The sequence below is a fragment of the Dichotomopilus funicola genome, assembly GCF_033296635.1.
Source record: "Dichotomopilus funicola strain CBS 141.50 unplaced genomic scaffold C8A04scaffold_10, whole genome shotgun sequence".
Classification (NCBI taxonomy): domain Eukaryota; kingdom Fungi; phylum Ascomycota; class Sordariomycetes; order Sordariales; family Chaetomiaceae; genus Dichotomopilus; species Dichotomopilus funicola.
Window position 1 is genome coordinate 428002 of NW_026944031.1, and position 20322 is coordinate 448323.

At 55.6% G+C, this 20322-nt stretch overlaps 7 protein-coding genes across 7 annotated transcripts; 2 read left to right on the plus strand and 5 right to left on the minus strand.

The window, feature by feature from the left end:
• Nucleotides 1-817: 817 nt before the first annotated feature.
• Nucleotides 818-1795, minus strand: C8A04DRAFT_10000 (NAD(P)-binding protein; the record flags this gene model as incomplete). The annotated part of the gene is made up of 1 exon (XM_062776426.1): nucleotides 818-1795. One exon carries the CDS (start codon nucleotides 1793-1795, stop codon nucleotides 818-820), a length of 978 nt encoding a protein of 325 aa, XP_062639604.1.
• Nucleotides 1796-3501: 1706 nt separating this feature from the next.
• On the plus strand, nucleotides 3502-4932 carry C8A04DRAFT_26052 (uncharacterized protein; the record flags this gene model as incomplete). The annotated part of the gene is made up of 5 exons (XM_062779781.1): nucleotides 3502-4039; nucleotides 4096-4213; nucleotides 4290-4354; nucleotides 4428-4458; nucleotides 4533-4932. 5 exons carry the CDS (start codon nucleotides 3502-3504, stop codon nucleotides 4930-4932), a joined length of 1152 nt encoding a protein of 383 aa, XP_062639605.1.
• Nucleotides 4933-7013: 2081 nt separating this feature from the next.
• C8A04DRAFT_35214 (domain found in IF2B/IF5-domain-containing protein) lies at nucleotides 7014-8347 on the plus strand (the record flags this gene model as incomplete). Its single annotated transcript, XM_062783086.1, has 2 exons — nucleotides 7014-8006; nucleotides 8069-8347. The coding sequence occupies 2 exons, from the start codon at nucleotides 7014-7016 to the stop codon at nucleotides 8345-8347; spliced, it is 1272 nt and encodes a 423-aa protein (XP_062639606.1).
• A 1236-nt stretch (nucleotides 8348-9583) lies between these two features.
• C8A04DRAFT_26054 (uncharacterized protein) lies at nucleotides 9584-11767 on the minus strand (the record flags this gene model as incomplete). The annotated part of the gene is made up of 1 exon (XM_062779782.1): nucleotides 9584-11767. One exon carries the CDS (start codon nucleotides 11765-11767, stop codon nucleotides 9584-9586), a length of 2184 nt encoding a protein of 727 aa, XP_062639607.1.
• A 545-nt stretch (nucleotides 11768-12312) lies between these two features.
• C8A04DRAFT_9974 (dephospho-CoA kinase-domain-containing protein) lies at nucleotides 12313-13137 on the minus strand (the record flags this gene model as incomplete). Its single annotated transcript, XM_062785702.1, has 1 exon — nucleotides 12313-13137. One exon carries the CDS (start codon nucleotides 13135-13137, stop codon nucleotides 12313-12315), a length of 825 nt encoding a protein of 274 aa, XP_062639608.1.
• A 1517-nt stretch (nucleotides 13138-14654) lies between these two features.
• On the minus strand, nucleotides 14655-16410 carry C8A04DRAFT_35216 (uncharacterized protein; the record flags this gene model as incomplete). Its single annotated transcript, XM_062783087.1, has 3 exons — nucleotides 14655-15239; nucleotides 15517-15842; nucleotides 16077-16410. 3 exons carry the CDS (start codon nucleotides 16408-16410, stop codon nucleotides 14655-14657), a joined length of 1245 nt encoding a protein of 414 aa, XP_062639609.1.
• Nucleotides 16411-18252: 1842 nt separating this feature from the next.
• Nucleotides 18253-19903, minus strand: C8A04DRAFT_26057 (uncharacterized protein; the record flags this gene model as incomplete). Its single annotated transcript, XM_062779783.1, has 3 exons — nucleotides 18253-18402; nucleotides 18519-19016; nucleotides 19106-19903. The coding sequence occupies 3 exons, from the start codon at nucleotides 19901-19903 to the stop codon at nucleotides 18253-18255; spliced, it is 1446 nt and encodes a 481-aa protein (XP_062639610.1).
• Nucleotides 19904-20322: the final 419 nt, after the last annotated feature.

The window sequence follows — 20322 nt, forward strand, 5'->3', positions numbered from 1 at the left end:
TTGCCAGGCACTGAAGCCGTTGATGGCATGGCCCCTGTGTTTGGGTGCCGGCTGGGGGTATCCGGGGATTTTTTGCGACACTTTAAGAGCTGCGGTGCGGTGGAAGAGGAGAGTAGAATTATTAGTTCGAGACAATGAATGATTCGGTTTAATTCCCGTTTCCCTGTTCAAGCAACTTTGCCTTGGAAACCTCGAAGTGGCTTGAGGAATAAACCGAAGACCGAACTTTGGCTGAGGGTGGGGCGAAAGGCAACTTGGAGAGAGGCATGTACACGTACACTCCGAAGTACATACACATAGGAGGAAGGTACGTGTCTACCCCGCGCCTTGGTCACACTTCCCCTCCGTTCTGAGCTTGATGCTATCCAACTTCTCCACTGGGCGCAGAACCCAACTCAAACCTCTTCGTTCGGCCGTCGTTATCCGTTCTGCTCGAACACTCGACTTTCTTTTTCTGTGGCGCTAAACAACAAGTCTCAAGAGTACGAACTAAAAGCAGCCACCTCGTTGGCGCTGGAGTCCGCCCAGAAGCAAGTCAAAGTGGAGGTGGAGGTCTCTGGTTGTTCAAAGCCTGTTCCCAGCATGGAGCGCTCCCTTGCCAAGGGCGCTCGGGGCGGTCCGGCTGGGGTGTCATCCAGAAATTTTAGCACAACCACTAACGTTATCTTGGGGCTAGTCGCGTTTATCGGCTTCTGAATTAAGAAATCTTAGCACACACACTATCCCGGGCTATCCCTGAGTTATCCCTGAGCTATCCTAGGCTATTCGCGCGCTTATCCGTTTCTGAATTTAGGTACATATCTCCCTGTTTCCTCGCTTAATCGTTCCTGGGAAACAGTTGCTCATACTTGGTGAAGTTCTCCTTGAACCCCAACGGTTTCCGCCCCGTCAGCTTCTCAACCGCGTCCGTCACCTCCTCCATGTGGCCCTCCGCTACCATCTGGCCACAGCACAGCAGGTCTGGAATGCACAGCTTCATAGGCAGCTTGGAAAAGTCGCCGTTGATGGCGTCGTCCGGCAACCCACGCTCGCGCCACCAGGTCGCCAGCTCGTCGTCCGTCCAGTCCACAAACTCGGCCTTGTAGCCAGACACCGAGTTCATGTAGTCAAAGAGCTCGCGGTCCGTCACGGCCTCGGGCCCCGTAATGGTGTAGCAGGTGTTAGGCGGCGCGCGGCCGACCAGCAAGGCACCAAAGACACGGCCGCAGTCCTCGCGTGCTACGTACGCGCCCCGCTTCCCGTGAGTGTTGTTTAGCCACCGATCGCCGCAGTACTTCCAGCTCTGCGAGAAGAAGGCCGCGCAGTTGTCCTGGTACAGGTAGTCGCGCTGGATGTTCCAGTCCAGACCGGACGCGCGGATCAGCCGCTCGGTCTTCACGTGGTCCTGGGGCAGGAAGGGGATGGTGGCCACGTCACGCTGCCGGGCTTCTTCCGAGTCGTTGCCCAGCCCGGCGCCGATGAAGGAAGTGTAGCAGATGCGCTTAACACCAGCCGTCTTGGCCGCCTCGATCACGTTAGCCGCTTGCTTCGGGCGCTGGCCGAGCGCCCAGGTCGAGATGAAGGCAACAGCATCGGCGCCCTCGAAGACCTTCGCGAGGGATGCCGGGTCGTCATAGTTGGCTTCGGCCACCTCGACCCCCTTGGCCTTCCAGCCGTCGACTTTGCCGGCTGGGAGCTTGCTGAGACTGGTGCTGGTGAACACAAACTTGTCGTCCGGCTTCGCGATCTCAAGGGCGTAGTCGGCAGCGATGCCGCCAATGCCGCCGCCGACGCCGGTGAGAACAAACTTGGGCATGTTGATGATGAAAGAGGCTGATATGAGACAAGTGGCGTTTGATGTTAAGATGCGGTGCAACCAGAACAGGAGTCAGCCAACGCGGCTGAGGGGTGAAGCCATGAGTAGATCATTGTTATATACGTTATGCGGAGATGCTTCTCCCCCTCACCTTCCCCCTGTCGGTACCATGGCTCCATGGAATGCTCCAGCAAAGCTAGTTACCAAAGTTGGGCTCCTCTGCGATGCATGAGAGCTGCCCAAAGACTGGTCCAGAGGGGCAAAAATTGGGATAACCGAAGCCCAGAACACCCAATCAACTACCGCGCCTCCACAATGGCGACTGCCGTCCGGATTGTCTTGGGGATCTTCGACCCTCCATTCCCGTTCAGGTGTCGTTATCCGGCGCACGAGTTGCCCGGTGGGAGGGGACACCCATCCGGCAATTCCACAAGGTGAAACCTTCTGGACGGATTAGTTACCCCGGATCAACACATTGCCCCAGTGCGTGTTGCTTCTCTGGGTAAACGATCCCAAGGCGAGACCTCCAAATCGCCAACTAGCTGATTGTAGTTAATCCGGAAGTTAGTGGATCGACGAGAACAGAGAAATGTTTTCAGCTTTATCAAGGACTCCACAAAGGAGACGCAAGCTCGGCGACAAGAAGCCCATCCGAGACCTACCTTAAACCCTTCGGCCCGGTCCAGTTCACTCTCTCAGTTTTCCGGAAGACTTGTTGATTAGTGTTAACCAGCGGGAAATTTCAACGCCCCGATTTCTTCGCGTCGAGAGCAACGCGCCTTCCGGACACAGGGACGCGGTATTCATGGAGTTCATGCTTAAAGGGGTTTCTTGCATTGTCTTTTTCTTTTCTTTTGGGAAGTGGAGATAATTTTTGACCTATTGAGTCCCCTTAGTGACGAGTCCAGACCAAGACCAGCCCAGTAGTTCTGCGCTAATACGAGAAGAAAAGCATTTGCAGGTTTCGCAGGCCAGGTCATCCAGGTCATCCAGGTCATAGGTGCGAGGAATACTACACTAACTAACTATGGAGTCTTAAGAACGAGCCCTAAAATGGGGTACGAAGGTGTGAAAGGTAAGCATTGCTTGGCTTTTGAGGGGTGAACCAGGGCCCATGTCTGACCTATGAAGATCACCTCGAGTCCGGCTCTCGCTTCCGATCCCCGGACCATGGGGCCGGGCCGCGATCCTACGCCGGTTTGGCCGGACCCATGAACCCTCTTCAGGGGCATCTCGAGCAGAGTTATGATCATCCACCCGGTTCGGGAGAAGGCTTCACCCCCCTTGAATCCAAAGAGAAAAAAATTCGATGTTGATAGGTTCCCCCGAGTTCAACCGTCCATCAGAAAAGCCGCACCCCGGACGCCAACAGCGCCACCTTACTACATAGTACAACATCCTCGAGAACTCAGAGAGCCCCTGATTCTGTTGCAACAACTTGCAGCTTTATGTTTCATGTCGGACCAGGTCCCGGGAAGTCTAGATATATGCTTGTGGGAGTCCCAGACCCCGAGGGGGAAACGTTCAACCTCGCAACCAAACATCGAGTGTGGTCCGTTCATTACCCATCGAATGTGGTCCGCTCCTTACCCGTCATAGTGTACGACTTCGTTCGCACTTGATTTTACATTCAAACCCTTTACCACGTCGACATCGACAAACAGCAACAACACCATCAACCGGCTGCTGTTACCCCGAACGTCAATATGGGTCACCCCGACGACGACAAAGGGCCGGCGGTCATCATCGTCTGCGCCCTGTTCCAGGCGCTGGCGACGGTCTTTGTTGGCGCCCGTCTCTTCTGCCGCATCCGCATGCTCGACCGACTGTATCTCGACGACTGGATTCTCATGAGCGCCATTGGCTGTGGCTGGACGGCGGTCGGCTTCACCGTCATCAGCGTTCGGTATGGTGACGGGAAACACATGGACACGCTGGAGGTCGAAGATATGTCTCAGGTTCTCCTATGGACGATCGCGGGCTTCTTCCCGGGTATCCTGGCCTTCACACTGCCCAAGCTGGCCGTCATTAGCCTGCTGTGCCGTATGCTGAACCCGAACATCTGGCACAAGTCGTTCATGTTCGGGCTTGGCACTCTCCTCATGATTAACGCCTTTGTCTGCCTCGGCATGTTGTTCGGTCGCTGCCGGCCGTTCCGCGCCGTGTGGGACGCGACGATTCCGGAAGACCAGAAGGTCTGCTGGGACTTTTGGATCATTGTGTGCTACGCCATCTTCACGACTGGTAGGTTGACGACGTCAAGGCTTGTTCTTGTCAATGATCTGCTAACCTCTTGCCAGCCGTCTCTCTCCTTGCCGATTTGTACCTCGCTGTCTACCCGACTCTCGTCCTACGAAAGCTACAGATGAGCCGGAAGAAGAAGATCGCCCTCAGCTGCGCGCTTGGTGTCGGTTGGATGTGCGTTCTAACCCCAGGACAACCCAAACCCAAACAGGATCACGGTGCAAAAAGACTAACTGCTTGTCAAACTTAGATCTATCGGTGTGACGGCCTACAAGTTTACTCGTCTCCCATCCATGTCGTCTCCTGACTTTTCTTGTTAGTACCTACTCCGTTCAGAAACGACCCTCCCATTCTGCCTTGGCCGATGCCTTTGCTAACACTCTACCAGATGACACCGCGGACTTGACTGTCTGGACTATGTAAGCCATCTACCCTCTCTTTCGCTGCTTCTTCTCGACCCATCATGTATCTAACACTTCCTCCCCCCTCACAGCGTCGAAGGCAGCGTCGTCACCATCGCAGCCACCATCCCCGTCCTGAAACCCCTCGCCGACCTGATCTTTGGCCGTTCGGTCTTTGGAGACAGCAGCTACCGCAAGAACGGCGACAGCGAAACGCCGGGCAAGGGAACCGGCGTCTCTGATCTGGAGCAGGGCAATAATCATTCCCGCAAGGCAGCGACCACGACCAACATTATCAAGTCTATCATTGGGGATGATAACGAGAGCGAGGAGCAGCTTGTGACGGTCAATGGGGAGGGCGAACATGGGGCAAATCTTGTTCCCCTGCGGGATATGCCGAGCCGGGAGCAGCATCATGCGGATCCTGGGAAAGGAATCGTTCAGACACAGGAATTTACGCTCGCATACGGCCGGTCGGATGCTACGCAGTAGTGTGGTTAATTAGGTGAAAAGCATATTGGTTTGAGAAGTTCCTGGGGATACACTCCGAAACGGAGTATGATTATTGATTTCAGTTTTTATGGATCATGTTGAGCGCATTACATGTATCTTGGGTTAGCGATGTGGGCGGGACTGCAACCGCAACCATGGTTTGGCTTTTGCTGTTTTTATTCGTTTTAGCGGTCCTGAAGATGAGTGTGAGAACACTCTCACTCACTCGTCCTGTCACTCTTTTCGACCCCTCCATTATAGATCAAGGGTTTCAAAATCGCACGTTCGTTTCCTCCCCAATTACTGCCCCGGAAGCAAAAGCGGATGAGTGGCTTAAGATTGGGTTTAGGAGCGAGCTCACCTCATAGCTTCGAGGTAAACCGAAAGACTTCTACTGCCTTTGTCTGGTATGAACGAGGGTAGCACTCCACAGAGCTGGCCTCCCGATATAGCAGGAGTCGATTCGTCTTGGCGATGGGAATGGGAAATTCCGGGAGCGGATAGTATCGAGAACAGCTCTCTGCTGCGACATGTCGACTAGGTAGGATTGAACCGCTCGCGATGAAAGGGACAGGAGACAACAACCTGAGAGCAGAGCAAAGTCCAATACATCAGATAGGCGCAGCAAACATCCCACCCGCTTGTCCGTCTCCCATAGCACACCCGGGCAACCCCGCAAAGGCCTTGCAGCTCAAGGCAGCCAATGAGTCTCTAGTTCAAGAATTCAGGGCGGCGTACCCGATGCGTCCACAGTCCACCTTTGCAAGCGCCTGCGGGCAATCGTGGGAGGCACGTTACACATCAAGTACGGCACAGCGGTGTCGGCACCCGTGTTCGGGTAAGTCACTGTATTGATCAACGACAAGTAGGTGCCAGCAAGGCGAAGGCGGCACGATCTGGATTGTGAACCCGCGGGCGTCACAAGGCCCAGGCGTTGAACGGTGTGGTGACCGTTGGAATCTGAACTGCTGACTCAGCCGAGTTGGTTCACCAGATCCAACAAGAAAACCAGATCTGGTCTTGGCACGAGACCCAACAGGCCAATCACAAGGCTAGATTTTGCACTGGGAATCCTGGCCCGAGTGAAGCCACTTTGTGGTGAGAAACCCGAAAAAATTGACGCTGTGCCTGCCAAACGGCCCTGCATCAACTGCTGCCGGGTCGGGCATTTCTGGATTCTGGAAGGTGGAACTGTGGGGGGGCGACTTCCTTGCAGCCTGGCGGCGGGGTTGGGGCAACAAAGGCACTGGCCCTAGCGCCGTTGCCTCAGGCGCAGCCCCGCCCACGCCCTGCGTGAAAGGCTCCACCAAGCTCCGCGGCTTTCTCCCAACTTTTGTTCTCCTGCACCCAAAAGTTTCTTCCGGAAAGCCACACACCTCTTTGATTGATTTCCAACACTGACCACCCTCTGTTTTTCATCGTCTTTAAACCTTCCAAAGCGATTCTTCATCCAGAACCCCGCAGCCTTCTTTGGCACCCATTTACCCAAAACAATCCCCCTAAAGTCACCTCCGGACGTCCATCGCTGGGCATTCCAACCCGCCGCCGGTTCCACACTTTCACTTGGGCTCTCCGCAATACTCTAAACTCCGAGCATCGCAACGAGCAAATTTTGCATCCGGCTGCCAGTCACACAACCTCCTCTTTTCCCCCATCCACGCATTTAAACGGCCCAGCCGACAAACAAGACAACACCTGTCCCGGCACGCAACCCAGCGTTGTTTATGTATCAGCACGAAGAGGCCACCGTCTTCCGACACTCTCCCCCGCTTGAGCTGCGTCTACTTCGCATAGCGCGGAAACCTTGTAGTCCCAACAGTTCCGACGGTTGAACAAAAGGATCATTTGTGCAGTCGCCCTTCAGCGTTCATGCATGCCACCGATCATCACCAGACCTACCCTATGTCAACTCCTCGTACGCCTTACTGACGCCCCGTCACGCTTCGCCCCTTCGAATCTGCGCCGATAGTCCGCCTCGCCCGAGTCTTACAGGTCTCCGCAACGTTCCGAACCACCGGATTCACGATTTCGTCACCGCAATTTGAACCCGCCTTAGTTCCTCAACCGCCAATACCGCAATCATGGCTTCCCTCGTCAACGTCCGTCGCGATGTCAGCGACCCGTTCTACCGCTACAAGATGGAGCGCCTCCAGACCAAGATCGAGGGCAAAGGCAATGGTATCAAGACCGTTGTTGTCAATCTGAGCAGCGTTGCTCAATCCCTCGCTCGCCCGGGCTCCTACTTGATCAAGTACTTCGGTTTCGAGCTTGGTGCTCAGACCAATCTCGATCCCGCCGACGACCGCTGGATTATCAACGGCGCCCACGAGGCCAACAAGCTCCAGGAGCTCCTCGACGGTTTCATCTCCAAGTTTGTTCTCTGCAAGAAGTGCAAGAACCCCGAGACGGACGTCCAGATCAAGGATGGCCGCATCATGCTTGACTGCAAGGCCTGTGGCCAGCGCTCCGAGGTCGATCTGCGCCTGAAGCTCAGCGGCTTCATGCTCAAGAACGTGCCCAAGAAGACCAAGAAGGACAAGGCCGAGCGCCGTGCTGCCCGCAAGGCCAAGCAGAACGGCAAGACCGAGGATAATGGTTCCGGAGGCGATGACGGTTCCGACCAGGCTTCCCCTGGCGCTGATGACAAGGGTATTGAGAGCGATGACGACGCACTGACCCGCAAGATCAAGTCAGAAGCCCAGATCCTCGAGAAGAAGGAGGTCGAGATCAAGGACGACGAGTGGGCTGTTGACATGAGCGAAGAGGCCGTCAAGGCCCGCCAGCAGTCCCTACCTGGCGAGTTCAAGCAGAAGCTATCTCTGAACGGCGGCGAGGATGATGATGAGGAGGGCGAAGGCGGTGGTAACACTGTTTACGACCATCTCGGCACTTGGATCCAGGAGGAGGCCGAGAAGAAGGGCGGCGTTGACAATGTTGATGACATTGATATCTACGTCAAGGCCAAGGAGTTGGGCATTGAGGCCAAGCACCGCACCATTCTCGTCCTTGTGCAGACTGTCTTTGATGAGAACATCGTCGCCCAGATCTCGAAGCGTGCGCCCATGCTCAAGAGGGTAAGTTTCCGCCCGTTTTCGTCTTAATTCCGGCCGCACCCCTGTATGCTAACCAAGTTCAGATGACTACCTCCGAGCGCCATGAGAAGGCCCTTCTTGGCGGCACCGAGCGCCTGATTGGCCAGCTGAACGCCGAGCACCCCGACATGCTCGAAAAGGTGGTCAAGATCCTGCAGCTCTACTACCACCATGATCTGATCTCTGAGGAGGTCGTCACCAAGTGGGGCTCCAAGGCTTCTAAGAAGTACGTCGACCTCTCGACCTCCAAGAAGGTCCGCAAGGCCGCCGAGCCCTTCATCAAGTGGCTTGAGGAGGCCGAGGAGGAGTCGGACGACGAGTAAGCTTCGGGCCATGCCCGGGTTCTGACCCTCATGAGCTGGTGGTGTCGTCTTTGTTTTCAGTTTGGTGCAAAATTTTCCGTTCGTTGTTGCTGGGGGAGGGCAGGGCACTCGCCCGTGACTTGATCCATGGACGCTACCAAAGTGTTCGCTCGAGGTAGTGTTTCCCATCATATGGATCATGTCGGAAAATGTCTTGTTGTACCGTATCATGAGTTCCTCCTAGAGGATTAGTTTGCAATTCCACTCACTTGTGTCTAACTGTCTCCCTGATTGATTACCTTCCTGCATTGACGAATTTGTGAAGCCTCAACTACATACAGCATTGCCGTCAATGGGTTTTCACGCCACCTTAACCTTTAGTGAAACACCCTATGCCTAACTTCAGTCATCAACAGCTCACCATCACAAAGCACCCCAACAACAACACGGGGGGATAGATAATTGCAGCAAAGATTGTCAATTCCATACAAGCAATGATCCCTGGGGTACCTATGTAGGTATCTACGGTAAGGTAGTAGCCATCCGTTAAACTAGCACATAACATAACGCCCCATCCATGCAGCTTCGCTCCCTCTGAAGATGTGCAAGTGCAAATGTGCCAACCCAACAAACAACAAATAACCCCCCCCGTTCTGTCTTGTTCGCATCCGTTGCCGGTCTCCATTTTGGTGGCCCTCATCTGGTAAGGGCAGAGGCAGAAAGAGAAAAGGGGAAAAAAAAGAAAAAAGATATCCGACTAACGCCTTGCTGAGCGATGCGATGCGATGCGATAAACTCGGGGACGAAAATGTCCCACCCCCGACAGCGAGGACTATGGCGAAAAGGTTGGGTTGGTGAGTTTGATGGAATGTCGGGGAAGCCAGACGACCGAACAAAACCCTTCAGATAGTGAGGGGAAAAGAAAAAGGAAACAAAAGGGGAAAAAAGGAGAAAAAATGGAAAGGAAAGAAATGGTGAGGGGGGAACAGCCGAGTCTGGCACAGGTCATAGTCCTGACTGGGGGTCCGGTCATATCCCATGGTGTCGTGTTAGACATGTCATAACATGATGGTTTTCGGTAGCTGGTATCCGCCTGTCCACCATTCCCAGCAACAGGCGAGACGACGCGAGATGGTATAGGAGGTTGCAGACCATTCTGGTTGATCACCCAGCCTCTCTCTCGAGAGAAAGCGAGGAAGGAAAAAAAACTCCCCATAACAACCCCGGGATTAATGAGTGAGTTATCCCCCCACTCAATCAAATCCCCCAACTGCCCTGCGCAGCCCCAGGATCAGTCCAATCACCCCCCTTGCTCCAGTCGACCTTATCCCAGCTTCCCGGCATCGACGACGAGGGATGGTTGCTGTTGTTGGGGGGTGTAATGGGGGGGTCTTTGCTGGTCGGCGAGGGGTTGTTGTTGTTGTTGTTGGTGTTGCTCTTGGTGGCGCCGACGGGACTTGGCCATGGGTCGTTGGGGGGAGCATCGTTGTTATTGTTGTTGTTGTCGTTATTGTTACCCGAGTTCCAGTCAGTGTTCCCGTTGTTGTTATTTCCGGAGGTCCAGTCGTTGTTGTTGTTACCCGAGGTCCAGTCATTGCTGTTATTGTTGTTCCCCGAGTTACCCCAGTCGTTGTTGTTGTTACTGTTACCCGAGTCTCCCCAACCGTTGGTGTTATTGTTGTTTCCCGGATTTCCCCAATCGTTGTTATTGTTGTTATTGTCTCCCGAGTTTCCCCAATCATTGTTGTCGTTGTTATTATTTCCCCAGTTCCAGTCGTTGTTGTTGTTGTTTCCCGAGTTGCCCCAATCATTGTTGTTATTGGAGTTGTTATTACCAGAATTCGACTGCCCCGCGTTGGACCCGCGCTTGCTCTGGTTCTGATTCTGCGACTGATTCTGGTTCCCACTATTCGACCGGTTACCCATGTTGCTCTGGTTCGACGGGCGCCTACTACCGTCCCCATTTCCATTGTTGTTGCTACTTCCATTATTGTTGTTGCCGGAGTTGTTCCCACCAGCAAGACCAGCATTACCAAACAACGGACTTAGCTTGAAACCCTGCTGGCGAAGTCGTTCAACATCCTGGGGCGTGATGTGCAGACCATGAGGGCCCGGCGGGGCAGGGGCACCACCACCACCACCGTAGTACGGCGGCATCTGAGGTGCAGGAGCCTGGTGATAAGGCTGGCCATAGGGCTGGCCCCAGGGTGGTGGGTAGGCTGGCTGGCCGTGGTTATGATGAATGGGAGGCGGGTAGCCAGGAGGGATGCGTGCTTCGGGAGGGGGGTACCCGTGTCCGGTAGCTCGGGGGTCATGATGATGATGATGCTGCGGCATGGGTGGCGGCCACACGGGAGGGGGCGGGGGCAGATAGTGCGGGCCGGGGCCGCCTGAAGGGTAAGGCTGACCGTGGGGGTAGCCCCAATAGGGTCCGTGGTAGACGCGGCAGAGATCCTTCTCGTTGTCGAAGAAGGCGTTGGGGGGTGAATCCCGAGAGGGGTCTGCGACGACGTGCTGGACCTCAAGGGTTCGTTTACGGGAGGGTACGAGGTGGTTGGGATGGGCCGGCGGGGCCCTCTTCTCGTTGACAGCCGTGTTGGGCTGTTCGAGTTCGGCTGTCTTGTCATCGGCTGGCTTGTCGTCGCCTGGCTTGTCGTCGGCCTTGGGCTCCTCAGTCTTTTCACCGTTCCCAGACGCGGCGTCGGGCGTGGCCTCCTCCGCCTTCTTTTCGGCGGGTTTATCGGACGCAGGGCTCGTGTCAGGGCTTGGTGAGCAGCACCTGTGCCTGCATTTCCTCCTACACTTCTTCTTGTGCTCGGGTTCGGATTCGGTAGTCGACTCGCCAGAAGTCGTAGCTGCGGCCGACGTATCAGTTGTGGCCTCAGTCTCGGACTCCTTCGGTTTGTCATTACCGTTGTTGCCCGTCTCTTGAACAGCTACCGGGGCTGCTTCATCCTTGTTCTTGCTGACCTGATCCATTTTATCCAGAAGCATCAAACCAGCAACGCAGCACGCACACGACGAGTTGCGACGCCTGTGCTTGTGGCATTTGACCTTCGACGGAAGAGGCTGTGTTTCCGCCTCGCTGCTTTCGGCACTGGACTCTTCCGACGATTCGGCCTCGGAGGAGGAGACTTCTTCTGAAAATACCGCGACGGTCTTTTTCAGCGCCGACCTGCGCGGCAGCGGTTCTTCAAAGCTGACCCTCTTTTGAGGCGGCGGCGACGGGGGCGGAGGAGGAGGAGACTTGGGCTTCCTATCTTTCTTGTACCTGCGTTGACTGCCTGCAGTGCCGGTGCGGGGGTAGGTGACCGTGATGGAATCGGTGTCGGTGTCATCGTCGGTCGATAGTTCGATGCGGAGGCATTCGCGCCTCTTGGGTCTATCCCCGGAGGGCAGGTTCTGGCCGACGATCCACTCGAGCATGGAATGCGGAGGCATTTTGATGTCGGATGATCTCGTCTAACTGATGTGTGTTAGTTGGTCGTTTTGCGAGAAATATTTGGGATTTTGGTGGCTGCCGTGGACTTACCGATCAAGGCCTGAGAAATTCAACACGAGATGAGAAAGATATTCCGACCGGGAGTCAGTTTGAGGGTGGGACCTGAGGAGAGAGTTGGCGATCCCAAAGTTGCTGGGAAATACTCTGAGAAAACTCGCGATGGCTTCAAAAGCCTTCGCAGCGCGACGCACACAGGTGATTGTGTCCACGCCGCCGCTGGGTCGATTATCGGTCGCGAATAAAGAAGGGAAGATGCAAGTCGGTATTTATTCCACTACAAGAAGAATTTAGTTTGTGGGCGAGTGGGAAAGGAAAAAATCCATCGCTTAGTCGCCCAAATCCGCAGGTGCAATTTAGTGCTCGAGCCGAGCTCAACACCATTGATCCGAACACGCCCCGGTCCGTCACCTGGCTCGCACACTCCGGCAGCCGGCGAGAGAACACTCCCGGATTGTCCTTCGCCCCCATCTTCCATTCACCTCATTCACAACCTCGCCTTCTTCTTCAACTCCTCCTCCTCCCACGCCTTATTTATCCTCGAATTCTGCCAGAACCCCCAAACCGCCAACACGACCGCCGCCGGCGGACACACCCACATTAACCAATTCCACCACCTCGGACTATGCCTCTCCACCTCCTCCATAACCCTCCTCACCTCCTCCGCCAACTCCTCCCTCCCCGCATCATTCCAAACTACCACCCCCCTCCCAGCACCTCTCGCCTCACACCTCCTAGCCTTCTCCCTCACATCCCCCTGACTCCCCACCCGATTCTGCGCATCCTCCACACTCAAATGCGGATCCCTCTTCCGCAACCTCTCCATCTGCACCTTGGGATCCCGCACCGCAACCACCATCACCGTCCCACAGAACCGATCCAACCGGCTCTCAAACAACAACGGCACATCCAACACCACTGCCCGATGACCCTTTACATAATTCCCCACCACAGCGCGGAACATCGCCTTCCTCACAGCCGGATGCACAATCCCATTTAACACAGCCCGGTCCTTCCGGACTTGCTCATCGTCGCCAAAGACGCGGCGGCCGAGGGCCGGCCGGTTGAGAGGGCGGCCGTGGCCGGAGGGGCCGTTTTCGGGCATGGTGTCGCTGGTGGGGAGGAGGAGATCGGGGGTGGTGGGCGCGAAGTGGGCGACGATGGCGGAGTAGCCGGGCGTGCCGGGCTCGACGACTTGGCGGGCGAGGAGGTCGGCGTCGATGATGGGGAGGTGGTAGGGGGGTTGGGAGAGGAGGGAGGAGACGGTGGATTTGCCGGTGGCGATGGACCCGGTTAGGCCGATGAGGAGCATGGTGGTGGTTGGTGTAGTGTTTGCCTTTAGACAGGGCTGGAAGGTTGGAGTAGATTGGGAGTCGAGGGTGGGCTCTCTCGAGTCGAGCGAGGTGGTGCTTCTGCTTTGTGGGATCAAGATTGGTGCTAGAACTCAACTTCCACAGCTCAAAACGTGGGAATTCCCAAGACCCGAGACGAGGTCAACGGAGAGTTTGTGAATTGGAAAACGTCTGAGCCAAAACAGGGGTTTTGAGTGGGGGATTCGGTTCGGCATCACATCACTGAGGCTCCCTTCCAGATTCGGATGTCCTTGGCTCTTGGCATTGTCGTCAAGGACCGCCAATAAGAAGGCGTATTGCAGACATTTAAAGGCCCACTAGACTACTGCAATAGGTCTAGCGTGATCTGTTTGTCGTGCATGGCATGGAGGTGCCTTGCATGTGAAGCCGTTTATGCCCAGAGTCCTTGACCTTTTTCGGTCTTTGACTTCACCTCTTCTTCCAAGCCGATATTTAAGGCAAAGGGTTCGCGATAATTCACTCCAACTCACTACAATTCATGCAAGATTTGGTCCAGGGTCATCAATTGTGGGCTACGAAAGAAAAGAAAAGTAAAAAGCCTCGGAAAAACGCAAGGCAAAGCAGCAACTAGGAAAACCTCCCACGCAAAAGCATGTCCCTTTTTCCGGTCTCCGTGTACGCCGCCGAAGTCCCCAACTCCCCAGATAGCTCAGCCAGTTCCATGCCAGCGGCCGCTCTAAATGCCCAGCCGTCGTATGCCACTCGCAGCCACCGGAAAGGAGAGCAGTGATACCGCGGCCAGACAGCGACCCAGCCGAAAGACAAATGGAAAGTCGATGCAGATGTTTGGCTCAAAATGAGGCCATGCGTCGCTCATGAAATCCTCCACCAAGTCTACTACGTCTCAACATGTACTAGAAAGCACCGCTGAGACGCTGTTGATCCTGGGCGGTCCGGAATATGATATGATGAGCGACGACTCTGCTAGACGGTCGAAAGAAGAGCAAAACACCAACACCCTCGAAAAAAAGACCCGATCCGCCGAGAACTCTTGTCCACCACAAGGCAGCACAGAGTGTGTGCCGCGTTATGTCGGCTGTAAGGCGATGAGGTCGAAAAAGGAAAACCCGAAAAGAAAACCCGAAAAGAAAACGCAACGCAAAGTGTGAACCCAAAGGCTCAAATGGCGAGAGTACGCTCTGACACAATGCCCTGATGACCCTGATAAGACCCAAAGTTCGCCCTAAATCCGTGAGGTTACCGCATCCTAGCAACGCTAAGACCACGCGACTGGAGAACGTCGAGGCGGACCGTTAACATCGGCGATCGATCGGCGATCGTATCCGATGGGATGTTGATGTGTCTGTAAAGATGGGATTAGTGTCCGTCAACCTTTGTGCCGGCCCTTTTCACGACTCCTTTCAAGAAGAAATAGACTCACCAGACCAGCAGCTCCTTCACCAAGCCGCCAAAACAGCCAGCCTCCCACACACCCACAATCTATCTCCACCGGCCGTTAATCCGAAACGCGAACAGCGTAAAACACCCCCTCATCAGTTCTAAACCACCTCGCATCCAACCGATCAATCTGGCGACGAGGAAACACCGCCCAATGCCCATTCAGCTCCCGGAACCAGTACAACCGATACGGGTCCGGGTCCGCCGGCTTAAAGTCCTGCGGCTCATACGCCTTATTGCCCTGCGCGATGCGCACGTTCTGCGCAGCCGTCTCGCCGGGCGTCAGACCAATCCCCGAGACAGGCTCGATGTGGATAGGCGGCTGGGCGGGCAGGCCGGCCGCGACGGCTGCGGCGACAACGGAGGGCTGCACGTGCACTTGGTGGTGGATGCGCTGCTGCTGCTGTTGTTGTTGGTGCGGGAGCGGATGGACGATGCCTGGGATGGTGGGGATGGCTTGGGTGCCGATGACGGCCGCTGGGTTGATGGCCTGGTAGTTGGTCGCCGGGAGCATCAGGGGGGGACCGCCGGGGATGGAGTGGTTCTGGATCATCATCGGTTGGGCGGTGGGGTGCTGCTGGTGGATTATGACCGGGCTGATGGGGGCTGTGATGCCCGCTTGCATGTGCATCGTGCCGTTGGCCTGGAGGGGAGAGAGCTGGTTAGCGGGCTGTTCGCCTAGACGGCTTTTAGGATCGTCCATATCTGTTCGTGTATGTGAAAGGTAAGGAAGCGTGGGATAAAGGGTAAAGAACGAGAAAGAGAAAGAGAGGGGCATCGATCTAATAAATCACGACCCCGATCCGATCACGACCGTGTGATCTCGAATGGGGGGATTTCGACCGAACAGTGTCGACCGTGCGAGAAAAACCGTGCACATCGACCGATCAACCCATCGCATCCAAACAAGACCAACTAACCATAAAACCGCCTTGCATCTGGCCACTAGCAAAAAACACCCCCGGATGACCCGGCACGTCATGGCGAGGAACATAGCGATGCACCATAGGACCCAACTCGGTGCTCGGGACCCCGGGGTAGTAATAAGTGCCATGGGGGTTCAAAGTGTGCGGAACAATCTGCGGAGGCGGCGGCGGAGGAGGGTCGCCCATTTCATCGGGGGGGTTGCCCGGGTTGGCCGGAGGTTGCCGCGGAGGGTTCTGTTGACCGGCCATCATGAAATAGGGGGCACCGTAGCCACCGGCGTGGACAACCGGACGCCAACCGCCCGTGACGTGCGGCATGGCTGCGGCGTGAACAGCAGCAGGGTGAACGATGTGAGCAGCCGAAGTCGGGTGAACGCCTCCCGCAGCGGCGCGGTGAACTTGGGCTTGGACGTGAGCAGCCTGAGCCTGAGCCTGAGCCTGGGCCTGAACCTGGGCTTGAACTTGAGCAGCTTGGGCCTGGACAGCAGCTTGAGCTTGCACCTGGGCTTGAACTTGAGCTTGAGCTTGCGCAGCCGCGGCTCGAGCCGGAGTACTCTGAGGAGGGGCGGACGCGGGAATAGGTGTAGGTGCGGCCACACTCGGAGCGGGAGTAGTGGCAGGCTGGTTTGAACCACTACCGCCAGCAGCAGCGCCACCAGCAGCAGAGGCAGCGGCAGACTGACCAACGCGCGACTCCGGACGTGACTTCAAAGCCGAAGCGTACGAAGCCTGAGAGCGCGACGGGCTTCCGACGGCTGATCTGTGGGGGGGAGCGTAGTGGCTGGTCGCAGCGGGAGAGTTGGGAGGGCTGATGGTATTGTCTTCGTTTGCGATGGACACTCGTCTGGCGGGTCCTTTGCCTTTGTTGACCTTGGACGGACCGGCCATTGCGATGTATTGATTGAATAAGGGTGATGTTGATCAATCTGGAATCGGACAGCGCTTGTTGACCTTTTTTCGCGATATGATCGTTTGCTTGCCCGAACCGACCGATTGAATGATGTGGTATGGGCAGTGTCGCGCGCGTGCGAGGGGGGATAAGAAGAAGAAGTAATAGTAAGAAGTGACCGAGTGAAGAAGAGAATGGGAGAGGATACTATGGTAGGTATCCCACTCCCGGTTGAGGTCGATAGGGAAGGTTGAACAGGTTGGAGAAAGGAAAAAAGGCCAGGTCGGGGTGGGCAGAATGATGATTAAGTGGTTTTCGAAGGTGCGGATTGGGGCGGGCTGGTGCAAAAACCGTCCCAAGTCGAAAGTTTGAGGGCGGGAAGGTACGCGATGGGGAGCTAGCCTCGCGTGACGCGTTCGTGGATTCTCATCCGGCCCCAAGTACCCCCTGGGCAGGTGAAAAAAAGCTTCCTCGAGACCAATTCTGAGGGCGGGAAGGTACGTGATGAGTAACCAAGCCGCCCGGGACGAGTTTGTGGATTTTTGTCCGGTCCCAAGTATCTCGTGAACAACCTCGGACAAACTTCCTGACGCCCCCTTTTCACACCCTGCCCATTATCCTTTGTATCCGGGCCGGAGAGCCTTGCGCTTGACCGGTCTGAACTTGCCCTCCCATATAACGAGATCCGTGAAGAATGCCGAGGGAGTGAGGCGAGAGAACAAAGCGGAATGGCCTCTACGGTTTGCGCTCAAGGAAGGAACTTGTTGGGGATCGTGACTCAACTTTGAGATTGAGACGTGATAGGGGGCTCGAACGGGGATGAAAGGGGAAGAGACGAAACTAGAAAAACAAGAAAAACAATAGAAAGGAAAAGAAAACCTGGAAATACTCACCATATCACGAAGCACCCAGGTCTGACCGGTCCAGATATATTGGTACTTTGTCCCGTGGTTCGAGGTCTGTCGATTGCCTCGCTCGTACTGGGCGTTTGAGAATGGGAAGCACGAAAGACACATCTTGCGGTGTAGTTTGTGGGCGATACAGGGCGTGTTTCTGGGCTGAGAATTGTTGTTGAGATAGCGAGAGACTTGGTGCGTTGTTGGGTTTTGAGGGGAATATAGCGAGGGAAGGTAGGGAAATGGGAGAGATCTTGGACAAGTTTCAAGGTAGGTTTCTGCCCTTCTATCTAGACCTCTCACACAATAGCTACAACCATTATCCCGTCTTTACAATAACACAAGACGAGGACCCGAAACCCTATTGCCACCTAGCAACCATCCTAACCCTTGACCTGTTATCACACAATCATAAACAGAGTGAAATACGCTTATTATTTGCTTCTGCTAGGCTAGGCCACAGAATCTAGCCCTGCTACCTTTTAGCCCAATTCCTATCTCTCAAAGATCCAGAGAAAAGAAGGCCGGGAACTATGGCACATAGATCAGGATGCATAACTCCAGGTCCCGATCCCGATTTACAAGAAACCAAGTGACGGGCACACCCGTGTTATTCCTGTTCCCAAAGCAACCCCCCCAGCAGAACGCCTTGCCTTCCCGAGGTATCCTTTCCCCAGATAACCTGCCTAGGTAAGTAGGCCACAGAAAAACTCCACCCCCCAACCCAAACGCCCAGAAACCGAACGCAGACTAAATGTCTCCAAACGACTCCGACCCAGCCCCAGCCCCAGCCCCAGACCCATCCGCGGGGAAATACGGATTTGGATTCGTATATTCCCCCGCCGGGCCATAGCCCCCAGCCGAACCTGAGCCCTCGCCCACACCCTCACCCTCGCCACCGAGCACCGCCGGCGCCGTTTCCCAGGCGTAGTCCAGCAGAGACACCTAGCCCTGTTGAAAATAGGGTTCCTCTTCTTTCGAGTAGTAGCCCCCGCGTTGGAGCGCCTGTTGCTCGAGCATGTGGCAGTATTGCATTTGGGACCATTGGAACTTGGCGAGTTTTACACAGCGGTTGTAGTGCTGGAGGAGGGAGGGCTAAGGAAAAAAAGGCTGTGGTTAGCTGGGTACTCGTTTCTTTGGGTTGGGTTGGGGCGGATAGAGAGTAAAGTAGGAGACAGTCAGTCCAGAAAAAAAGCAAACAAAATACATACCCTCACGAAAATCGGCCACTGGCTCTTCTCCCGACTCAACCGTCTCAGCCGCTTAATATCATTCGGCGACTTCTCCGTATGCGTCCACCCCATCCTCTCCAGCGGCTGGCCGAGCTTGTCCCAGTCCGAAAATATATACACCCACCCATCCTTCGCCGGCTCCTGGATCGGGCCCTGCGCCTTCACCAGCGCAATCATCTCCTCAGCCGCCTGCGCCGTGGGCTGCGGGTGGTGGATAGCCTCGAGCTGCGTGATCAACGAGGCGAGTGCTTGGGCAGGGTCGAAAGACGGGTTCTGCGCGGTGCCACAAAAGCCATTGACCGCGTTGATGATGGGCTGCTCGGCGCTGTCCCAGGGGAACTTGAACCAGCGCATCTTGACTTGGCCGAGGTAGGTCACGTCGATGGCGCCGACGCGGAAGAAGGGCATGCGCGGGTTGTAGGCGAAGACATCGATGCCGCCTTTCTGTGTGAGGCGTTGGCGTGCGAGCATCTTGACCTGCGAACCGACAGGGTTAGCAACGGACTCTGCGAACGCGTAACTACCTATCTAGTATCGGAAAAGAAAACAACCCAAAGCAAACTCACCTTCCCAATCATATCAACCCTCTCCACCCCCCCACCCTGCTCCAACAACTCCCAAAAACAATTCTCATCCACCTCCCGTTCCAACACCCCATCCAGCCTGCGAATCGCCGCCAAATTCTCCGGATCCCTCATCCACTCGGCCGTCTTCTCCACCCGCGCAACCATCGACTCCTCTATCCCATCCATATTATCATCATACGGCATGTAAACGTACTCCCCTTCCTGGGTACGCGTCAGCTTCATCAGACAACCGGGGCCTGACGCCGGCAGCGAATCGTAGTCCCAGGACATGGCGGTCATTTCGGCTGCGACGGCGGGGTCGGGGATGGGGTATTGATGGGATGCCCACAGGGTGAGGACTTGGGAGATGAGTTCTTCTTTGATTTCGAGGATGGTGGAGAGCGGGACGGCGTTGGGGTTGTTGGTGGGGGGCTTGGTGGTGGGCAGGTTGTTCTTGACCGGGTTGGTGTTGACTGGGCTGGTGTCGATGGGCGTGACGGTGTAGGGGTAGGTGGTCTTCCAGAGGTAGAGCTTGGGTAGGTTTGTCGGCCTGGTCGTGGTGCCCGTGACGGTGTAGCTGCTGCCCGTTTCGGTAACGCTGTCGCTGTCAGTGTGCTCTGCTTCGGGGGGAGGGCCGGTGCCAGGCTCCGTGGGGGAACTGGAACGAGGAGGACCAGTACCCGGCTCGGTAGGAGAACTGGAACGGGGCCGGCCGGGGTCCAGTTCGGTGGTGGGACTGGAAAGGGGAGGACCGGTGCCTGGTTCAGTGGGAGGGCTGGAAGGGAAGTCCATCTCCATGGTCGCTGGAAACGGACAGGGAAAGTATAGGTACAGTATATAAGGCAAGTGGGATATGGGTATGGTACGCAGGGGCTCGGATTTGAGAGATGATGCGTGTGTATGTGTGAATGTGTGAAGTGATCAGGTAGGGACTCGCGAGTGATGCTTCCAACGGGATCGGGTATTGAACATTGGGAGTCGTGAACGAGAGCGAGGGGCAAAGAAAATTTGCTGGGGAATAAATACCTGGTGTCGAGGAAGGTGCGGGCGTGTGAGCCTTTTCAAAAACTAGGCGGGTATTAGCTGCTTAGTCGTCACCGAGAGGGTTATGGTGTCGTTTCGATCTTGGTGTTGTTTCGATTCTGGTGTTGCGGGGATGAGTTGCGGGTCTCACGCCGGCGAGGCCGGACGGTTAGAAGGGTGTGATAAAGGGTTAG